This window comes from Schistocerca serialis, chromosome 3 (assembly GCF_023864345.2).
Source record: "Schistocerca serialis cubense isolate TAMUIC-IGC-003099 chromosome 3, iqSchSeri2.2, whole genome shotgun sequence".
Taxonomy (NCBI): domain Eukaryota; kingdom Metazoa; phylum Arthropoda; class Insecta; order Orthoptera; family Acrididae; genus Schistocerca; species Schistocerca serialis.
In genome coordinates this window covers 105,203,708-105,226,625 of record NC_064640.1, presented here as the reverse complement: position 1 = coordinate 105,226,625, position 22,918 = coordinate 105,203,708, and the positions used below count along the sequence as shown (strand labels likewise).

At 39.0% G+C, this 22,918-nt stretch overlaps 1 protein-coding gene across 6 annotated transcripts in view; it reads left to right on the top strand.

The window, feature by feature from the left end:
* LOC126469782 (uncharacterized) overlaps window positions 1-22,918 on the top strand; it is a 510,509-nt gene that overhangs the window by 420,929 nt on the left and 66,662 nt on the right. For 2 of the 6 annotated variants that reach the window (XM_050097018.1, XM_050097020.1), the window contains 4 exons: window positions 15-209; window positions 10,642-10,784; window positions 18,722-18,854; window positions 19,420-21,903. In XM_050097018.1, the coding sequence (XP_049952975.1) occupies window positions 15-209; window positions 10,642-10,784; window positions 18,722-18,854; window positions 19,420-21,903 (2,955 nt within the window). The remainder of the gene's footprint in view (window positions 1-14; window positions 210-10,641; window positions 10,785-18,721; window positions 18,855-19,419; window positions 21,904-22,918) is intronic. The other 4 variants (XM_050097023.1, XM_050097024.1, XM_050097021.1 and 1 more) reach the window with 3 other exon arrangements.

Genomic DNA, 22,918 nt, shown 5'->3' with positions numbered 1-22,918 from the left:
CAAATTGCTTTAAGTGTTTCCAGGAGCATGTGGAGACGATCCCGACTCGACTTCCAAAGCTGACGTCTTCAAAACCAGCGGCTAATCCACTTCAGTTCATCAAAGTTGGTCCCTGTGACTTGTATCGATCAGCGCAGGAGCAAATTCGAAAAGTAGAAGAAGTGAAGAAAATAAAGGAAAAGCGAGATGAAGCTGAGGATTGGCAATCGGTAACTTGTAGGATAAACAGTACTATCATTTTCAAATTCTTAGTTTCAGATTATTTGTTAATATATTAAATGCTTTCTATCTGGAAGAGGTGGTTTTATGTTGTTAGAAAAGTAATTTTTATGTTGACGGAATCTTTCGTCGGTTCTTGGTAGAAAACATTGTAAGAAATGAGAAGCACCAGTTTGCTTTTGTTCTACAGAATTACTTTTATTGTGTTAATCGGTTTTCGGCTTACAAAGCCTGTATCAGACATTTACTGAGTATTGTCACCAAAGAAGTTACAACGTTTGCAAACATTGGTCAAGAAATTACACGTCTAGATTGAAGTAGAAACATACATTAAGTAACATCTTTGACAGTGTGGTGGCAATGCAATGAAAAAGTAAAAAAATTTAACAGTAAACAAATAAAAATGGAGTAGACAGAAAAAGCTTAACACAAAATAGGAACAGCAACTCCATTCTCTCTTGACTCTTGTTTCCGTTATAAATTACTCTACAATCTTCTGATGTAAAGTACTATTTCCAGCCCACCTCCTCACATAGTTCTAAAACTTGGCACTTTTTCATAGTCTTTTTGACTTCATCTTGTTTCCATATTTAATAGTATTCGCACATTCCATGTACCAATGTTCAATTTATCTTTCTCTTCTTTTTATAGTCTTCCTACTTCTTCTCTGCAAGGATTTCATTCAGTGATGACCTAATAAGCCTCGCCATTCCTCCTGCAGGACCATGGAATGATATTCGTGTGCAGATTGGCACTGACAAGTGTAAACATGATCAGAGGGGAAACTTGTGAAGGCGGACCACACTCATTTAGATGAAGATCTTAGTATTGAAAACCTAGAGTCTGGGGAGACTTAAAATAACCTTTGATAGAGGAAAATAATTCACTTTGTTATAATATAACTTTCTGCTGTCTCACAAGATTTTCTTTTGTTTATTTCTTGTATGATACATCTGGGAAATGATTCCACTTCAGAAACAGAATTTATCTAGTTGCATCAAATAAGAAATAAGAGAACTATGAGTGGCAGCAGAAAAACTATTTTATAACAAACAGAAGCATTGTATTTACAGTAACAGTCTTTTGCCAACCATTTAAATGGGAAATCTGTACAGTGGGATGTAATTAGATTGCAAAAGAGACAGTGAAGAAAAACAGTATTTCAAGAACACTGCAGGGGGGAAATTTGCTCTTACAAACTGAACTGAAAACAAAAAACCAAATTACAGCTGTAGGATAGACTGAACCCAATATGATATTTTATTTGGTAATTTGCTGAACGAAGGGAAAAACTCGATCTAAAACCTCAACCTCAAGTGGTGGAGGCCATGCTTCAGGCAGCTAATGTAGGTTGGGACCAACTGTCTCTCAGAAAAAGGAGCCATTCTCTGTTAAGTGCCAGTGGTCTGCTTGGAGGAAAGATGAGTGGATAGAAGAGGTAGGGTACCCACTTTGCCTTAAGATGGAAAACTACCCATGAAGATTGCTGAGTGACCAAGGTTAGTGGTATGGAGGAAAAGCAACAGGAAACTACCACATTAAAGATCCACCTGGATATCCCACTTCTAGCAATGATGTATCTTTACTGAACGTGGGTTTCAGATCCCATCATCCGGCAGGAGGAATGGTGAGGCTTATTAGGTCATCACTGAATGAAATCCTTGCAGAGAAGAAGTAGGAAGACTATAAAAAGAAGAGAAAGATAAATTGAACATTGGTACATGGAATGTGTGAATACTACTAAATATGTAAACAAGATGAAGTCAAAAAGACTATGAAAAAGTGCCAATTGAGTATTTTAGAACTATGTGAGAGGAGTTGGGCTAGAAATAATCACTTTACGTCAGAAGATTGTAGAGTAATTTATAACAGATACAAGAGTCAAGAGAGACTGGAGTTGCAGTTATATTAACAAAGAAGTGGATGCATAATTTAATGAACACATACTGTGTGAGTGGTAGTATATAAATTGAAAAGGTAAAAGCTAGCCCAGTTGATATAAAAATAACTCAAATATATATATACAAACAGTAATGATTAACAAATATGAATTATTCATGACTCCAGTGAAGAATTGATGGAAATGATGCATCAAAAACAATGTTATTCTCATGGGAGATTTAATGCACTGGTACCCATATAAGATAACTACAAGTATGCTGTTAAGTTTGGATTGGGAAGAATCAATTCAAGAGTTAAGAAATTTTTAGAATTTTGTGAACATCATGAGATGATTTTAACAAACACATATTCTGAAGCTCCAGAGAGAAGGTGCTACATGTGGAGATAGTGGGAGATAAGTGATTGATTATATAATAGTAAAGCAAAGGTACAGGAACCAAGTAAAATATTCACAGTTGCCCAGGTGCTAATAGAGATAGGGGCCATACAAATATTGTGGCAAAATGCAATGTAGGATTTAAGCAGCACCAGCTGAAATACCTAAGGGAAAGGTAATATATAAATTGAAGGTTACAGAGGCTGCATAGGAATTAAAGCATGCAACGATGGAATCTCACAGGGTCAAAAGGAGCTGGGATGCTTTGGTGTCAAATATAACTAATACAGACACTTTAGGAATTAGGTAGTTAGGACGGTGAAAACATTGGATGACCCCAGAAATATTGGAATTTGTTGACAAAAGGAGTAGACTAAAAGAGAGCCCTGATCAATGTAACACTATCAGAAACAAGATACCAACAATGTGACATTCAGAGAAAATAAAGTCTGGGAAAAATTAAACAAAGAAGTGAGTGGCCATTTTAAATATGGTTAACAGGATGAAGCTTACTTAAAGGTTAAACTGTTGCAGCATAGACAGAGAACCAACAGTAATTCTGTGACAGATAAAAATGGTAAGCTGTCTTTTGACACAGATGTGACATGACATGTGAAGAGTTTATTGAAGACATGTACAGTAACACTAAATTTCCTTGCAGTAAATAGATGAAAATCAAATGAAGCAATGAGTGTACATTACATCCCTGCAGAGCTCCTACAGCAAATAAGTGTCAACATTAAAAGCAAATTGTTTAACCTGGTATCTAAATGTTACAAAGAGGATATGTACCCCACCAGACTTCACAATTCTTAGAACTGTTGCAGACAGTACAAGTTCTGTCATGTGCATCAAAAGTATTACTGTGAATGATTAAAGAGATGATTAAAAAAAACAAATTGGAACTTAGCCAATGATCAGTTTGGCTTCAAATTACCACAAGGAATGAGCGAAGAAATATTGGCACTATGTCACTTTCTGAAGAAGATTAGAAGGAAACCGAAAAACATATTCACCACTTCTTGACCAGGAAATGGCATTTGATATGATTAATTGTAAGTTTATATTTAAAATGATGTGCAAAGTAGAACTTGACTGTAAAGATGGGTCATTGTACTTTAGAGCATGTACAAAAGTCAAAGTAAAGAATTGAATATTGTTTGTGTTGTGGTCTTCAGTCCTGAGACTGGTTTGATGCAGCTCTCCATGCTACTCTATCCTGTGCAAGCTTCATCATCTCCCAGTACCTACTGCAACCTACATCCTTCTGAATCTGCTTAGTGTATTCATCTCTTGGTCTCCCTCTACGATTTTTACCCTCCACGCTGCCCTCCAATACTAAATTGGTGATCCCTTGATGCCTCAGAACATGTCCTACCAACCGATCCCTTCTTCTGGTCAAGTTGTGCCACAAACTTCTCTTCTCCCCAATCCTATTCAATACTTCCTCATTAGTTATGTGATCTACCCATCTAATCTTCAGCATTCTTCTGTAGCACCACATTTCGAAATCTTCTATTCTCTCTTGTCCAAACTATTTATCGTCCATGTTTCACTTCCATACATGGCTACACTCCATACGAATACTTTCAGAAATGACTTCCTGACACTTAAATCTATACTGGATGTTAACAAATTTCTCTTCTTCAGAAACGCTTTCCTTGCCATTGCCAGCCTACATTTTATATCCTTTCTACTTCGACCATCATCAGTTATTTTGCTCCCCAAATAGCAAAACTCCTTTACTACTTTAAGTGCCTCATTTCCTAATCTAATTCCCTCAGCATCACCCGACTTAATTAGACTACATTCCATTATCCTTGTTTTGCTTTTGTTGATGTTCATCTTATATCCTCCTTTCAAGACACTGTCCATTCCATTCAACTGCTCTTCCAAGTCCTTTGCTGTCTCTGACAGAATTACAATGTCATCGGCGAACCTCAAAGTTTTTATTTCTTCTCCATGAATTTTAATACCTACTCCGAATTTTTCTTTTGTTTCCTTTACTGCTTGCTCAATATACAGATTGAACAACATCGGGGAGAGGCTACAACCCTGTCTTACTCCCTTCCCAACCACTGCTTCCCTTTCATGTTCCTCGACTCTTATAACTGCCATCTGGTTTCTGTACAAATTGTAAATAGCCTTTCGCTCCCTGTATTTTACCCCTGCCACCTTTAGAATTTGAAAGAGAGTATTCCAGTCAACATTGTCAAAAGCTTTCTCTAAGTCTACAAATGCTAGAAACGTAGGTTTGCCTATCCTTAATCTTTCTTCTAAGATAAGTCGTAAGGTCAGTATTGCCTCACGTGTTCCAGTGTTTCTACGGAATCCAAACTGATCTTCCCCGAGGTTGGCTTCTACTAGTTTTTCCATTCGTCTGTAAAGAATTCGTGTTAGTATTTTGCAGCTGTGACTTATTAAGCTGATAGTTCGGTAATTTTCACATCTGTCAACACCTGATTTCTTTGGGATTGGAATTATTATATTCTTCTTGAAGTCTGAGGGTATTTCGCCTGTTTCATACATCTTGCTCACCAGATGGTAGAGTTTTGTCAGGACTGGCTCTCCCACGGCTGTCAGTAGTTCCAATGGAATATTGTCTACTCCGGGGGCCTTGTTTCGACTCAGGTCTTTCAGTGCTCTGTCAAACTCTTCACGCAGTATCATATCTCCCATTTCATCTTCATCTACATCCTCTTCCATTTCCATAATATTGTCCTCAAGTACATCGCCCTTGTATAGACCCATATTAATGATAGCAAGAAAGAAGCATAAAATCAGAAGGAGAATGAGACAGGGGTGCCCTCTACTATATTACTTATTTAATATGTTCATCGAGCAGACAATAACAACAGTGAAAGAAAATAAGACTGGAATCAAAAGCAATTGTATAAATTTGCAGCAGATTTACCAGTGACACTATAATAGTGGCAGACTCGGGGAAGCATCTAAATAAAATGCTTAAGGCCTTGAATAAAGAAATAACTAAGCTAAAAATATACTGGCTTGATAAAAGTCACAGTTATAGACAAGAAAGGAGGTGGAGGTAAGACACGTGAGAAAAGGAAGTGAGCAATTCAAGGAAGTAGCAGAATTTTGTTGCCTTAGTAGCAATGCGGAAGAAAACAAGCTATGTCTCAGTGAAATAGAGGAATACCACTGGCCAAGAGCATCTTCCAAAGGAACCACCACCATCTGCTGAACAATCACATCAGCTACCACACTAAGAAAAGATTTGTAAACATGTTTGTATAAAATTTGCTGGGCACCTAATCAGACATTATTATTATTATTATTATTATTATTATTATTATTATTATTATTTATTTTGAGATGCTAAAGTTGCTTACTGTATATGGTGTACTTCACTGAATAGCTGACCTTGACAGAGGATACGTGACACTTAAGGAAGGACGACAAAGTCTGAGGCAAATAAATGTGTATTACAGTGCTATAATTGGATTTGTCAGGCATAAAATCCAGCACATACATGGTGCACTAATGCACAAATAATAAAGTCTGACATGGCAAATGAAAAGGTATCATTGCCTAGATTACGGAATGCTGAAAGGGAATTCAAACAGAATGCAGAAGGTACTCATACTGGCTCATTCCCACAAAGTAACCTCAAAATGGAAACTGAGAATAAGCTAAACAAAACCTGGGTCTGCATGTTGTTTACCAAAAAACCCTGGAGAACTGAAATATTGACAGATAAGATGCACATGTGGCAAAAGAAGAAGATTAAGAGCTGAGTCAGAAGCTCTCATAGTGGTTGCACAAGATCAGTCCTTAAAGAGGAGAAAAGATGAATGTATAAGGAAAAGCACCCAAAATTATAAATGTTAACTTTGTGGAATATACTTTGATCCCACAGGCCACATGATACCAGGCTGTTCCATCTTTGTGAAGAATGAATACTTAGAGGCACAATCAGTTGTGCTCATACAGTCATTAGTAAATACTCAGATCTCGCAACCAAATGGTATGACCATGTATGAAGCAGCTAAGACAGCTGGCCTTAATACTGATCCACATGATCAACAAACATGTACTGACTGAATGGTAGCAGCTAATAAGCCTGACATTGTTGTATATCAACCAAATAAAAAGATCATGCCCCTTAGTTGATGCTTCCATTCTGTGTGATGGATGATGATAATGACGACGACACACGCCCGGTCCCCAGGTAGAGAAAAATCGCCAACCCGGCTGTGAATCGAACCTGGTACCCCATGATCCAGAGGCAGCAACACTAGCCACTAGACCACAAGCTGTATCGTTGATGTTCTTGGATCAGTACTACGTAACCCAAAGAGCAGTTTGTCTTAGAACCCTAGAGCACAGTAAAGACACTGAAATACTAGGTACAGTACTCTTTGGAACAGTCCATCTCTCGGATGAAGTATTTTAAAATTGCCAAGTCACCAGACCTACTCTTGAGAAAGCTGGAAGTAACTTGGAGTAGACTTAGCTGTAGCCACTATTGTAATTTCTGTTGTGATAAATAAATTTGTTGTTGTAACTGGTGAAAATTGGTGAATAATACAGGTTGAGGAAGACTAAGAAATCATTCATAAACAGCATATCACACTGTCTCAAAGACATCTAGAACTTAGAGGCAAAAGTCAGTCCCATGTGTCATCTAATGCAGAAAGGACAAAACTCCAAAGCTCAAACTGACCACAGAAAACAGCTGGCTCCATTGAACACTATTAATGCTGCTCTTTCTGTTATTCAAGTAACAGTAAGTGAGTAAGTGAAGAAGTGAAACGGCTCACATATGATAAAGCACCAACAAAACTAGAACAAGTAAGGTCACTGCAATGAAATCTTGCCAAACAATTAAAACCAAAGTGGAAGCTCGAACTGGGACTGAAAAATAAGTGTGATAGCTCGTGTAAGCAACTTGAAGAACATGAAAGAGCATAAGTTGAATGAAAAAAGAACAAAGGGGATCTTAAAATAAGTACTGGCTGAATACAAGAAAAAATTGAAGCTTTGGAAATTGTGAAGCAACAGCCAGAGAAATTGGAAGATCATAGACCAGGACCATCCAGTAGCTGCAGTTTCCAATCAAACAAGGAGCAGTTGTTACAGAGACTTAATCAGCAAGCATATATACAAATTGAAAACCAGAGAAGTGGCCGCAACCCAGTGCTGGAAAAATGTCTGTAGAACTGAAAAAGAGCACAACAAACCTACAGAGAGAACAAAGGACTTAGAGAAGAAATTTTCTAAGAACAGATTGCAACACCTAGAGATAAAAACAGAAATGAGCAACTAAAAGACTTAAAGTCAAGAACAGGACATCTCCTCACAATGATCAACTGCACAGTTACTGGCTCAAGTACCTAACAGGTCTGCAGGTGAAAATGGCCAAACTGTTTAACATAATGTTGCAGACAAAAAAGGTCAGTGAATGGCTAAGAGCTATAAAAATGTATTTAATACATGATGACACAGCTAAAGCGACAATAACACATCTGCTCACAATGATAAAATTGCTGAGAGGCATCACAGACAGCAACAGAATTTCTGGAAGAAAACATCATACTACTTGAACAAAAAGATAACAAACAAAGAAGCAGGAGCACAAGAAACCAGCATATGATAAACAAAATTAGTCTGGAAAACTGTAAAAGCTGGAAAACAAATCTAACTAGAAGCTGAATTGACTACAAAAAAACCTTAGATCACTGCCACGCAGTTGGATCATAACATGCGTGGAAACCTTCAGGGTCAGAACAAATCAGAAAAAAAACCAGAACATGCTGTGGAGCACTAGAAAACGGTAGTACCCGTCGGTGATGAGTCACAGACTAGTTAACATAAAGAGAGGCATTTTCCACAGGGACTCACAGTCCCTAGTACTGTTAATGATCACTGTGATCCCACTGTCAACTATTGTACAGAAAGCAAATCTGAGCTATCAGACAGGGAAAAATTCTCAGATAATATCCCATCAGCTGTACATGGATGACTTGAAACTCTATGGAAGATGTAAAATTGAAATACAGCCTCTAAATAATACAGTCTGAATTGTCAGCATGGATTTCAGCTTAGACATATGCGCCACACTGACACTAAAGAAGGGCACAATCTCAGAAGGTGAAGGCATCGAAATGCCAGATGAGACACCCAACAAGTGACACCAGCCAGAAGCCTACAAATGCATAAGTGCTTAAGAATTGGAAAACATGAAGCATCGGCGTTTTGAAAAAAATACGGTCAGCAGAGAGTACATGCAAAGCATCAGATACATTTTGAAAAGCAAACTACATGGTGGAAACAGTACCAAGGCAGTAAACGCCTGCCTGCATAGCTGAGCATGTTACCATGCCACTTCATGGAGACGACCCTGTCTTGAATCGAATCCATCTCGAGGATTAACAATCAGGGGCAGTGAGCTGACTGCCTGGATGTGGTTTTTAGGCAGTGTCCAACATCCATTTAGGTAAATACTGAGCAGGTTCACATGACCCCCTCTCAGATACACGCTATGAAAACATTAGGAAAATGTTCTCACACTTGAACATTAGGTTTTCTCTAGATGTTGACAGATAAGCTATGCAGATTCCGTCCTGGGGGAAGTGGTGGTGTCAGGAATGGCATGCAGCCACCACTTGTCACTAACAATCCCTCAACCCATATAACAATACTGACTCTGTTGAACACTGGAAAAACAAGAAAGAAGAAAAACAGCTACTGTCAAGGGAATCAATATTCTAACTATATTAGTCACCAAAGACATTGCAGGCATTTTGAACTGGACAAAACTACAGCTCAATAATTGGGCCAGGAAAACAAGAAAACGTACAATAATTCACAATTCAGCCTTGCAGTGAGAAAAAAAAGCTGTACTAGCCTGCAAACACAGAAGAAAGAGGACTCTTGCAAATGAGGCAGTGTGTGGAAGAAGGTAAGCATGCAGTAGCAGACTGTGGGAAACATAGCAAAGACTCAGCTTTCAGTTGTTGACTTCAGTGAATATCAGACCAAGAATTAATACCAGACACTTTCAATCCAGTGCCAAATTGACAGCTCCTGCAATAAAGCACTGCATGGGGAGTTTTCGAGGAGACCAAACACAAAACAGATATGGCAAAGACTTAGTCTTGGCTGATCAATGGAACTGTAAAGAAGGAAACTGAAGGACTTTCTTTTACTGTGAAGAAACACATCATCAGAACTAATGCCATCAAAGCCAGAATTAAATAGTCAGAAGAAGATTCAGAGTGCATACTATGCAAAGGAGCCGACGGAATGACTGAGCCGTTCGTTCACTCAGACTGATTACAAGCAAAGGCATGACACTATGGCACAAATTAAACACTTTAGCTTGTGCCCAAATTACCATTTGCTGTGGGCAAATAACTGGTGGGACAACGAGCCAGAAAAAGTTGTCAAAAATGAGAATGGTAAATTACTACAGAGCTTCAAACTTGAGACACATCAAATGTTGGAACACAATATGCCAGACATCATAATTGTGGAGGAAATGTGTGTTGATCATTGAAATTGTGATCGTAAGTGGGAGCTGAACTGACAAGAAATGACTTAAAAACTAGTCATATAGAAGGACTTGAAAATCAAACTACATCCACTCTGGCATAAACCAGTGAAAGTGGCTCCAGTGGTTCTCGGCACACTGATAGCACTGCCAAAAGATCTTTGTGGGCACTTAAAAACCATTGGCACTGATAAAACATCCATCTGTCAGACTCAAGACACTGCTTCTGGGGTCTACATGAATTATCCTCTGACACATCATGCAGTTCAAAGTACTTGGAAAGTGTCAGACTAGTGATAAAACATGAAATCTTGAATAACACTCTCATTCTCAGTGTTTTTGGTGGTGGTGGTGGTGGTGGTGGTGGTGGTGGTGGTGGTGGTGCTGTGTGAAAGACTGAAATAAGATTTCAGCACTGGAGCATGTGTTACCCTCCCAGTCCATATTCATCCCCCAAACTCAATGCTGGTGCTCTTCATAGATCATGTACATTTTTAATCATTCTCATACCAATAATTTGCTTTAACCAACTAACATGATTTTGAAAGTCTCTTGGAAATATCTAGTTTCCTTATTTACTGTTTGGCACTGTTTACAGAAATAAATTACATACTTGCTTAAATTTCAGAACCTTGACAACTGGAAGAACAGCCGCAGAAAACGCCAAGAACATATTATTGAGAGAGTGGTAGAAGTTAAGAAATTTGAGCTGGAAGAATACGATCGAAATCGAAAACGCAGTAAAACTTTCAATGAAATGATGGAAGAACGGTTAGTAAATATCAAGCTTGTCATTCTGTTGAGCAGAGTGTTTTTATTACTTATAGTGTTTACAATATCTTCCACAGTTAATCATTACTGACTTTCACATCATTCATACATACTCTGCATTGCCACTATGCGATGCATGGTGGGGGATACCTTGTATCACCACTAGTTGTTCCCTTTACTGTTCCACTCACATACATAGCAAGGGGAAAACATCACTCTAGAAACATCTGTATTGCCCCCCCTAACTTCTCTTATCTTGTATTCACAGTCCTTAAGTTAGATCTGCATTAGTGACTGTAGAGTAATTTAGCAGTCAGTCACAGATGCAGCTTCTCCGAACTGTATAAATAGTGTTGCACAAAAAGAACGTCTTCTTGTTTCCAAGTATTCGCATTTGATTTGCGAGGCATTTCCATCAAACTAGTGTATTGATGAAAAATACGGTAACAAATGCAGCAATAGGTCTGTGAATTGCTTTGTCTTCTTGAATCCTGCCTGGTGGTGATCCTAAACACTCAAACAGTACTCAAGAATAGGTTACACTAACATTCTGTATACAGTCTCCTTTACACTTCAGTAGAAATGTCCCCTTCAACCAGAGTTGACCATCTGCCTTCCTTACAGTCGACCTCTTGCGCTTTACCATTTCATATCACTTTGCAACATTATGCCTCAAAATTTAACTATTGTGATTGTGTCAAACAGTACAACACTAATACTGTATTTAAACATCACAGGATTGTTTTTCCTACTCATCTGTATTAAGTTGAATTCTTCTACATTTAGAGCAAGCTGCAATTCACCATACCAAATAGAAACTGTCCAAATCATCCTGTATCCTCCTACAGTCACTTGATAATGAAACCTTCTTGTACACTACAGCATCATAAGCAAACAGTTGCAGATTCCTGTTCACCCTGTCTATCAATCAGTCATATCACATTTCCCTGGGACACTCACGATGGTACCCTTGTCTCTGATAAACACTCAGCATCTAGGATAACATAGTGTGTTCTGTTATTGAAGAAGTCTTTGGAGCCTTCAGATGTCTGAGAACCTAATCAGTTTACTCAGGTCTTCATTAACAATTCACTGTGGGGGCATTTTGTCGGATGCTTTCCAGAAATCTACAAATATAGAGCCTGTCTGCTAACCTTCAACCATTATTCAAGGATATCATGTGAGAGAAGAGGAAGTCAAGTTTCACAAGAGCAGTGCTCTCTACATAGTCCAGGCACATTACTGTGACTGCTACCAATATTCAATGTCAGCGTGCAATAACCACTCACAGACAACAGGTGGCAGCACTAGCAGAGGAGGGTATATAAAGAGACAGACCCAGTAAACAGTGCAGTCATTGTAATCCAGAAATGAAGCCGTTATCTGGTATGAACATTGGCATTCAGGCCAAGCGTGTAAGCATTTCCAAAATGGGTAAGTTTTTAAACTGTTCATGTGCAACCATGGTTACGCTAAACTATGAATTGCAGAATAGCACTATAAAAAACTGGTGCCACAGCAACTGTGGTGCACCACAGGCCACAGGTGACAGATGAAAGACAGCTGCAGAGGTGTCTACATGCAAATAGATATCCAACTGTTGAACAGCTGACTGCCCAGATGAATCGAGAAGCTACGAACAGTGTCACGTCAATGACTGTTCAGCAGATGTTGCTGCATATGGGCCTCTGCAGCAGGCACCTGGTTCATGTACCCATGTTGACTGCTGTTTATCAGGGATGAAGGCTGGGATTTACATGCCAGTACCACAAGTAGATATCCACTTAGTGGCAACAGGTGGCCTTTCCAGGTGAATCATGTTTTATGCTCCATCAGACTGAAACCAAACACCTTACAACAACTTTTGGAAGGGTCCAGGGTGAAGGAGGGAGTGTTACTGTCTGGGGAATGTTTTTGTGGCATTCCCTCAGTGACTACATAATTTTGGAAGATACAGTGGCTCAACACGAGTGTGCATCTATCCGTGGGGGCCATGTCCACCCCCACATGCAGTTTCTTTTTCCTCAGGTTGATGGCATCTACCAGCAGGATAGTGGAACGTATCACACAGTTCTGTGTGTCCGTGCATGGTTCATAGTGTGCCAGGGGTAGTTTACCAAAGTCCCCCGGCCCCCAGACTCCCCGGCTTTAAACCCAATCAAGAATCTGTGCGACACTCTTGATCGGCCTGTTAACAATATGGATCCTCAACAGAGAGACGTAGTGCAGCTGGCCACGGCACTGGAGTTGGCATAGCTGCACATCCCTGTCAGTACATTCCAGACACTCACCGACTCGCTTCCTGCACATCCACACTGCAAAAGGTGTATTTGGGCTTTTGACTGGTGGTTAAATTAATGTGATTGGACACTGTGTAAGTTTGTAGTAATTTTTGAATAGAAGTTCTCCTCTCTCAGTGAAATTTATTGTGATTAAATGTTGAATATGCTCAAGAATTCTGCAACAAACTCATGTTAATGACACCAGTTTTACATACAGGAATCGCCTGTACTGTGCAAGATATTTACAATAAATGCAAAGAGATCTTTCGCAAACATGTGACAGTGGAAGCTGTTCTATGCTTGTTAGATAACTTTTTTATACACACGCCAGTGTCTCCTAACTCTTGCCTGTCGACATTTCTGCATTCTTTTGTGAACCAGGAGTGAAACAGTCTGTTTCCTCAGGATTTTAAATTTTATTATTAAACTATGGCAGCTCTTCCCTATCCTTAATCCTCTTACATGGCACAAACATCACTGTTAAAACTCCCATGATTGCTCTGCGTCCATAATAGTTACAACTAAGTGATGCCAATCCATTGTCTAAGTAAGAGGCTGACAACTACTTACCTGATCTTCCCAGCATAAAAATTCTCTTAGCCTCCTTGATGGATTTATTAACTTCGATAACCATTGTCGCTATGATATCGTAATCACTAATCCTTGTATATGTGCTGACATTGACAGAAAGGTAAGGCCTGTTAGTAGCGACAAGGCCTAAAATATTTCAATTGCATGTGGGTTTGAAACTAGCTGTCAAAGTGGCCAGAGCTGCTTCAGTTGACAGTCCATACCACCTGCACTGGATCTATCGATACCAGAGTTCATACTCAGTAGGCTGAAATTGCGTCTGAGTAAGATTGCATGTTCAGGGTACTTTCACACTCCTGAGCATAGACTTCCTGTGAAAGATTCTGAAACTCTTACAGCATAGTCAGATGGCCAGCAAAAACCTCTGATTATTAACTTGAGTTCCCATAGGCTGATTACTCACATGCAGAGTCAATTTCGAACTCCATAGAGACACAATTTTTGTTAATTGCTATGAATGGGCTTCTCCGTATGGCATCTAATCTGTTTTTTCAGTATATGTTCCATGCCTCATTAAATATTTCAGTTTTATACTTTGTTTCATCCAGGTCTCACTTCAGACTATAATTTTAGTGCAACAAATTTCCTGGAGTGTGGTAAATTCAGAGACTGAAAAACAAATACTTTGCAGGTTAGTGTTAAAATTTTGATGTTCAGTGTGTCTTTATTTTGTATGCGACTTGATTTCACTCATTGTGTGTGTCAGCTGGGCATCGGACAACCTCAAACCTCAAATTAGCCTTAAAAAAGGTGTACTTCAGAAGTACTCTCCTACTAGTGTGGCTGCTTCCTGTTATTATGCTACTGACCCTATTAAGGGGAATCCTATACTTCTCGACCTCATAATGCAGGTCCTGAAATCTGCAGCCAAGACTGTCACACAATCAATGGAGCCTCTGGTTGAGAGCCCACTCAGCTCCAAACGAAAGGGTCCTGATAAATTCGGAGTATTATACTGCAAATTGTAAGCTCCTCTGGCACGCCCAACCCACCCATCATTTTGCTCGATAATGCATGGGCACATACAGTGCAAGCTGTGGCTATTCTGTTCAGTCAGTGGGACTGGGAAGTACTGTACCATCCACCATACTCCCCGAGCTTAAGTCCTTGTGACTTTGATCTTATTCCAAAGATGAAGGAACCACTTCATGGCATTCGCTTCAGAACTGTTCCAGAGATTCGGCAGGCAGTAGACCGCTCCATTCACACCATCAACAGAACAGGCTGTGCTAACGGTATACTACGCCTTCCACATTGCTGGCAATGGGTTCTACACAACGCTGGTGACTACTTTGAAGGACAGTGACAAGTGCAAACATGTGACTCTCTCGTATTGTTGTGAATAACTAGTTGCCACTATGGAAGTATGTTTTCATTTCACTACGCAGATAATAACTATGAAATCTACTTCCTTATTTATATGTATCAATCAGACTTGGTACTACACACATCAAAACAGGTTTTGCATCACCTGGGTTCCCAGAACTCCTGAAGATAGACGTTGACTGTGGATATCGTATCACAGACACAGTCCCTTCGACTGTTCAGAGATGTCATTAAACCCACCCAAAGATGTAAACAAACTTTTTTGGCCAGTGCCTATTAGACTGAGGGGGTTCAACAGCAGTTCAGTTCAGTTCATGTCATTCAATCAGGAAGCAGGTACATGGCTCGTGTTGTCTGTAGTTCAACCATGCCTAGATGGTCAATACTGCAGTTCGATCATGTCCGCATTGTTACTTTGTGCCGGGAAGGGCTCTCAACAATGGATGTATCCAGATGTCTTGGAGTGAACCAAAGCAATGTTGTTCGGACATTGAGGAGATACAGAGAGACAGAAATTGTAAATGACATGCCTCACTCAGGCGCCCAAGGGCTACTACTGCAGTGGATGACTGCTACCTATGGATAATGGCTAGGAGGAACCCTGACAGCAATGCCACCATGTTTGACAATGCTTTTTATGCAGCCACAGGACGTCGTGTTATGACTCAAACTGTGCATAATAGGCTGCATGATGAGCAACTTCACCCACGACATCCATGACGAGGTCCATGTTTGCAACCACAACACCATGCAGAGTGGTACAGATGGGCCCAACAACATGCTGAATGGACATCTCAAGATTGCTATCATGTTCTTTTCACTGATGCGTGTCACATATGCCTTGAACCAGACAATCGTCGGAGACGTTTTTGGAGGCAACCCGGTCAGGCTGAATGCCTTACACACACTGTCCAGTGAGTGCAGCAAGGTAAAAGTTCCCTGCTGTTTTGGGGTGGCATTTGTGGGGCCGACGTATGCTGCTAGTGGTCATGGAAGGCGCCGTAACATCTGTGCGATGAGTGAATGCCATCCTCTGACTGATAGTGCAACCATATCGGTAGCATATTAGTGAGGCATTTGTCTTCATGGATGACAATTTGCACCTCCAGCACGCATATCTTGTGAATGACTTCCTTCAGGATAATGACATCGCTCAACTAGAATGGCCAGCATGTTCTCAAGACATGAAACCTATGGAACATGCCTGGGATAGATTGAAAAGGGCTGTTTATGGATGACATGGCTCACCAACCACTCTGAGGGATCTACACCGAATCGCCATTGAGGAGTGGAACAATCTGGACCAACAGTGGCTTGATGAACTTGTGGGTAGTATGCCACGACAAATACAGGCATGTATCAATGCAAGAGGACGTGCTACTGGGTATTAAAGGTACTGGTGTGTACAGCAGTCTGGACCACCACTTCCGAAGGTCTCGCTGTATGTGTGGTTTTCATGAGAAATAAAAAGGGCAGAAATGATGTTTATGTTGATCTCTGTACAGGTTACGGAACTCTCAGAACTGAGGTGATGCAAAATGTTTTTTGATGTGTTTATATGCTCATTAAGGAGTCTGTCTTTACTTTAAAGTGTGTACACTTGGACTATGCATTACTTTAGTTTTACTGTTCACTTATGTTTTGAGGTTAAGTGCTTCATACCAGTACTCTCTCACCTCCTTGTGATGTCTATTTTTACTGCCAAAATCTCCACACAGGATTCTACTTTTTATCAAATCACTAATACCTTTGATATGTTTTGAAATTTCCACATGTAGTACTAGACTTTCCATTCCACTTACCAGGTTAATTTATCCTGGACAACTTGACTGACACAAGAGGACTGGATTCTAGAACTGTCAGTTTGATTGAACTTACTTGGTAAGTCTGAAAATAGTCAGACTGCAAGAAGTACACAAATTGTGTTGCATCTCAAACACCTGTTAGTTATGCACTCATTACTTTTCAGGTAGTTCACTTTGATTTCTTTAAGCACTTTTCAATAGTATACATTTGTTAGTTAGTTACTAGTTAGTTACATGTTCCATGAATCATTTTACTCAGTAGATTGTCATGATGTGGAACAAGTCATTTTACATTTACATTGTAAATTAATTTTTACATACCACTATATTCTGAACATTTCTAAGCTCTATATTTTTAATTATTGTTATTATTATTATTATTATTATTATTATTATTATTATTATTATTATTATTATTATTATTACCAAAAATTATATATAGATGTGAGTTGGTAATTTCTACCCACCACCTTTTACACATTACCATAATAGAAATTTTTCTACATGATAGGAAGAGTTGTCAAGGAGAAACTTCCTCAGTTTGTTATCAAATTGTAGTTTGCAGTCTGTCAGACATTTTATATCCCTAAGTAAGTAATCAAAAATTTTTGTTGCAGCATTGTGCGTCCCTTTTTGTGCTAAAGACAACCGTAACTGGAGTAATGAAAGTCATTTTTCCTTCTGGTATTGTAATTATGTACCTCATTGTTTCTCTTGAACTGTAATGGATTATTTACAACAAACTTCATGAGGGAATAAATATACTGTGAAGCCATAGTCAGAATACCCAATTCCTTAAACAGAGGTCTAAAAGTTGATTGTGGGTGAGCACCGCATATTATTCTTAGAGAACATTTTTGTGTAATGAAGAGTTCCTTTTTTAAAGATGAGCAACCCCAGTACATTATTCCATATGACCTTATTGAATGAAAATATACAAAATGTGTCAACTTACTCATTTGTCTCTCCCCAAGATTTGCAATGATTCTAAATGCAAATTTGGATGAATTAAGCTGTCGTAAGAGTTCCAAAATGTACTTTTTCCAATTTAAATGCTCATCAATATAGATGCCTATGCATATGTTCATATTATTAATAGGGATAGCATCACTTAAATTCAATGATTTGAAATGCTGTCCTCATATTATTAAATTCAGCATACCCAGTTAGTTATGAAATAAAACTAGAAAATGTTCATAAACAATTAACATTCCCATAATGTTTGGTTGAAACTGAAAATTAAAAATTTTAAAGAGAAAAAAACTTAAAACTGTTCAGAAAATTCTGATAAATATCAACAAAAATACATTAAAAAAGCCGGCCGCGGTGGCCATGCGGTTCTAGGCACTGTAGTCCGGAACCGCGTGACTGCTACGGTCGCAGGTTCGAATCCTGCCTCGGGCATGGATGTGTGTGATGTCCTTTGGTTAGTTAGATTTAAGTAGTTCTAAGTTATAGGGGACTGATGACCTCAGATGTTAAGTCCCATAGTGCTCCGAGCCATTTGAACGTTAAAAAAATACACGTCACTTTTCCTCAAAGAGAAGAAACAGGATATAAACTGAATGACATTTTTATCTGTGATGCCATCTACAGTCCTTTATTTGCTTCCAAAACTTAAGGTCTGTTCATAATAAGGAGCGAACGAATGCTAATTAAGAAACATTCACAATTACGAAGTCCATAATCAAACAGGGTAGCTACTTTGTTGGCAAGTCTCCGATGAGGTAGCCACCATTATTTTATTCTGCTTTTCTTTAATGTAACTGCATGTTACCTCTGAATCTCCAACAAAAACTCTAATTGTAATTACTCAAATTACTATCTAAAACTGTGGTAGTCCTCTGAATTTCATGCAACTAAATTGAAAGCTGTTTAGATCATACCTTGGCATAGTCTAAATAACTCAATGTAGCACACTTTTGTCCCACAGAACTAATCGAGGGCGAAAAGTAAGTCTTGTCGTGTACAAAGATGATGATGATAAAGACTTGAGTGATTTGGGCCTTGGAGCAAATTCTGGCAGCAGAAACAATGACAGTGATGATAGTGAGATTCAAAGCATGGTGAGTTATTTACTAAATGAAAATAGGTACATATTTTTTGTCATATAACTTGTTTCTGTGAAAATAATTCAAGGAAAAATGTATAGTACAATAAAATAAACATGTTCATAAAGATTTTTCTGTATAATTAGCAGAATGTTCATGTGATTTAAGATGTATATACATTTTTATAAATTTTGGAAAGAGTGACATAAGAGAGGGAAATCTAATTATCAGCATTGCACATCAGATTAAATTGAAGAAATAATGTGTCCAAAACCTCTTGTGAAGGAACAAAAGGTGGAAGAGTAATAGTAGCAATGAAGCATAATAACAATATGGCCTTATAAAGCTAGATGCTGTTGTTTAGGTGAATTAGTAAATATTAGAAACCAATAAGGACAGTTAAATACTATAAGATGACTCAAATATCTCGGGGAAAATTTAATTATAAGAACTAAAAGTATTGTTAGGCAGCATGTAAATAAATGTGTGATGTAAGTTCTAAAAAAAAAGTCCACTTGTTTACAGAAAACAATTCATTACTGCATTTTTAAAGATTTTTCTGTATTTTCTTGGTTTTCAGCCCGGAAAAGAGTATGCTGCAGAGTCCCAGAGGGCCACCATCCAAACAAACAATGCAAATGATGGGCAGGATACTTCATTAACTTCGCAAGAGTCTCAAGAATTCACATATGAGCAAGCAATTCAGGGTTATGTTAATTTTGCTGAGACAAGAGTTAAGTCAAAGAATAGTTCCAGAAATGAACATCATTCAGTGAAGGAAGCAAACTGCAGTTTGAGGAGTGAAGAGAGACTTAATGATGATGGAAAGAAAGAAAAAACGCCACCTCCTGTGGCTCCAAAACCTAGAAAGTATTCATTAAAGTCAGAAGTTCCTATGACAGACAAAAAGAGCTTGGGTGCTGAAGGTAATGGTTGCATTTCTGATAGTACCAGAAAATTATCATTGCCACAAGTAGATGTTCTGAAAAGAAGGGAAGTCTTTGAAAAATCTTCAACTTCAAAAGATCATTCCTCAAAGAACAAACCAGCAGAATTAATTGATACTAAAACAGTCAAAGAAAGATTGTCATCTCTTGGAATAAATTCTTCTGGGCTGAGCAGTAGGAAGAAAAGTTCTGAAACAGAAATAAAAACATCTAGACAGCTGCAGTTGCAAAATCCTAGAAAACAGCCATCCGAATCATACATAAATGTTAATGATGATGGCAAACTTGAACAAAATGGTGACAACAATTTTGGAGAAAAGTGCTACAGAAGTGATTCTGAACTTTTAGAAGAGAGTGGAAGTGGTCTGAATTCGTATGATATGAATGGTAATAACTCAGATAATTCTCTGAAAGAGAGGTCCCTGAATTCTGCTACAGATGCAAGCACAAATAACAAATTTGAAATAATTGCAGATACTCACTCGAAAAATGAAGGTTATTACAGATATGAGGCTGATATTTCAGATAATAGAAGAACTATAGATGATGCAGAGCAATGTTGGATTCAGTCAGATAACACCAAGCATAGCAGACGAAAATTTCATCGTTCTTTAGACAGTTTGGACAAAAAATATTGTGATGATGTTGGTTCTGAGCTGCTTGAAAGAGTTCAAAGTTTTGAAGGCTTAGAACATTGTAATAGTGTCAAAGATTATCCACTGTCAGCATCATCAATAGAAATGCTTGGCTCTTCTTCAAATGGTGGTGATACTGATCGTGAAGACAGTGGCATTCACACAGCAGATGTCTCTTGTTCTATCAGTCAGACAGATGAAGCTGCAGAGTATGGAGATCCAAGTGCAGAAATTTCAAATACTTTCTCTCATTTATTGTTAGATAAGACTGCGGGTAATTCTGATGACCATGATGTAAAGTGTGTTGCTGAAGAGCAGGCATTTTCACATTTTGCCGCATCTGGTGCACAAGAGCCAAATGGGACTGCAGATACATCAAGAATATCATTGGAAACCTATACTTCTTGTGAAAGAGAGGAAGTTTTGGTGTCACATGTGAGTACTGATGTAAGTTCTCAATCACTGGGTGGTATGGAAAATTCTGACAGCACTGTTTTACAAACAGATGCAGGAAACTATTCGTTATTGCATGACAACTCTATATGCACTCAAATTGTGAAGGGTGATGGGTATAACTGTCCTCAAAAGCTACAGTTAGATGTTGACAGCTGTAAAGAAATTTCTAATCCCTCCACTGTCTCTGCCAAAGATGAGGAGTTTTTGTCAGATACTGGTAAAGAAGAAAGGGGTATGCAACTAGCAAAATCCACTGTAGAGTGTGAGGAAAGTGAGATGGTATTGTTTGATCCACAGACAAACAGTATGAAAGTTAGCATCAATTCATCAGAAATTCCTAGTTATGAAACTGAGGAATCAACGAAAGCTGTGTTGACACAGGTTGCTCAACCCATAACTAATGGAGAAGATAATGATCAGGAAATACAGAAGCATGAACAATTTCCTCCAACCCTACTGAAGTCTGATAGTTCAGGCATGCACTTGCCAGTGGAATTTACAGAATCATCTGATACTTGTTGTACTGAGAAGGGAGATACAAATGTGAACAAAACATTATCTGATGAACTTAATAATGAACACACACAAAGTTCTTTAGCACAATTTAACTTAGAACAAAAAACAATTTGTTTGAAAAGTATTGAGGATGAAAGTGTTTCTGAGAACATGTCTGTGTCAGACAAAAATATACTACTTCCAAATATAATTAATGGTAAACAATGTCATGAAAAAGCTGATGATGTGGAACAAGAAGAGATAATTAATGTTTTGACAGAATCCTCTGACAGAAACTCCCTTCTTGATACTAATGCTATAGATGCTGACAGTAGTAATACGGTGGTGGCTGTTGCAAGAGTAACGGAAGAACAGAAAAATGAGCAAGATGAAAAGGAGCAGGATGAGGTGCTAGTACAGAAAATTGAAGCTAATGATGTAGAATTAGAATATGGTGATGGAAAATGTAGTGCTGCTCTTTCTGCCTGTATCAGCACCAAAGACTCGTCTATCGGCACTAAAGAATCCAAGGTTAGAAATGCTTGCTTCTGCAAACTAAAATTTCTTTCTTTCTATCCTATACAGTAGACTTACTTTCTTGCTAGAAAAATGTCTAAAACCTTCTGTCGCACTGTAATCTGATCCTTACATGACTTCCAATGTTGTTTAAAAATGAAGGTAACACTGCATTAATTTATTTATTTTTGTAAAGGCATTTGACTGTTTTAGACTTCTACTGCCACCTTCTTCTTGTATGATTTGCCCCACCACAATCAATATTGTATGTTAAAGGAGAAATACTTAAGTTAAGAAGTTAAGCACCAAAGGAAGACTCCCCACCCCCACCCCCCAGGGGGCTCACCAGTCTTTGGCAGGTTTGTGCTTGGCCACCATGGGGCTGCAGCCTTTGCAGCACCTTTCCCTTCCATGCTACATGTCTATCCTCTTGCTATTCTTTTTCCCCTCCCCTGGGGAACATGTCTGGGGTGTTATTGGGAATTTTCCACATTGTCAGTCATTATTGACGTAAGAACAGTCTCACCATTGTCTGTCGTTCCCTTTTCCTTTCTTTGTTTCCCTTCTCCTCCCATTCCTCCACTTTGGCATCAGAGGTTCCTCTTTTTCTTCTTCCTCCCTGACGACCAGCCCATGTGTCTGACTCATAACAGGTGACTGGGTAACGAGTAATTTCCATCCCCGGGTTGATAGGTGAGGTTGGCATGTACCCTTTGGTACGAGCTAGGCCCAGGGAGGGGCAATTGCCTGAGCTGGTACCTTCCCAAATTGTCGATTGGCCCCTCTGTCAGGTGTTTGGGAGGTGTGACCTGAGGTGTGAACAATCACCTAAGGTGGGTGTGCTCCCTTGTGAAGGGGGCCCCAGTTGGAAGGAGCACACCATCGGACATGCTGGCAGTCGTGGGGAGTCATGGGGGATTTTCTTGCAATGAGCCAACCATCTTCACACTCAACATCTACGAAACGTAAACGGAATGGGAATGAGGCTGACAATTCGAAAGACCCTTCCAGCTGCACCATGGTTCCTCGT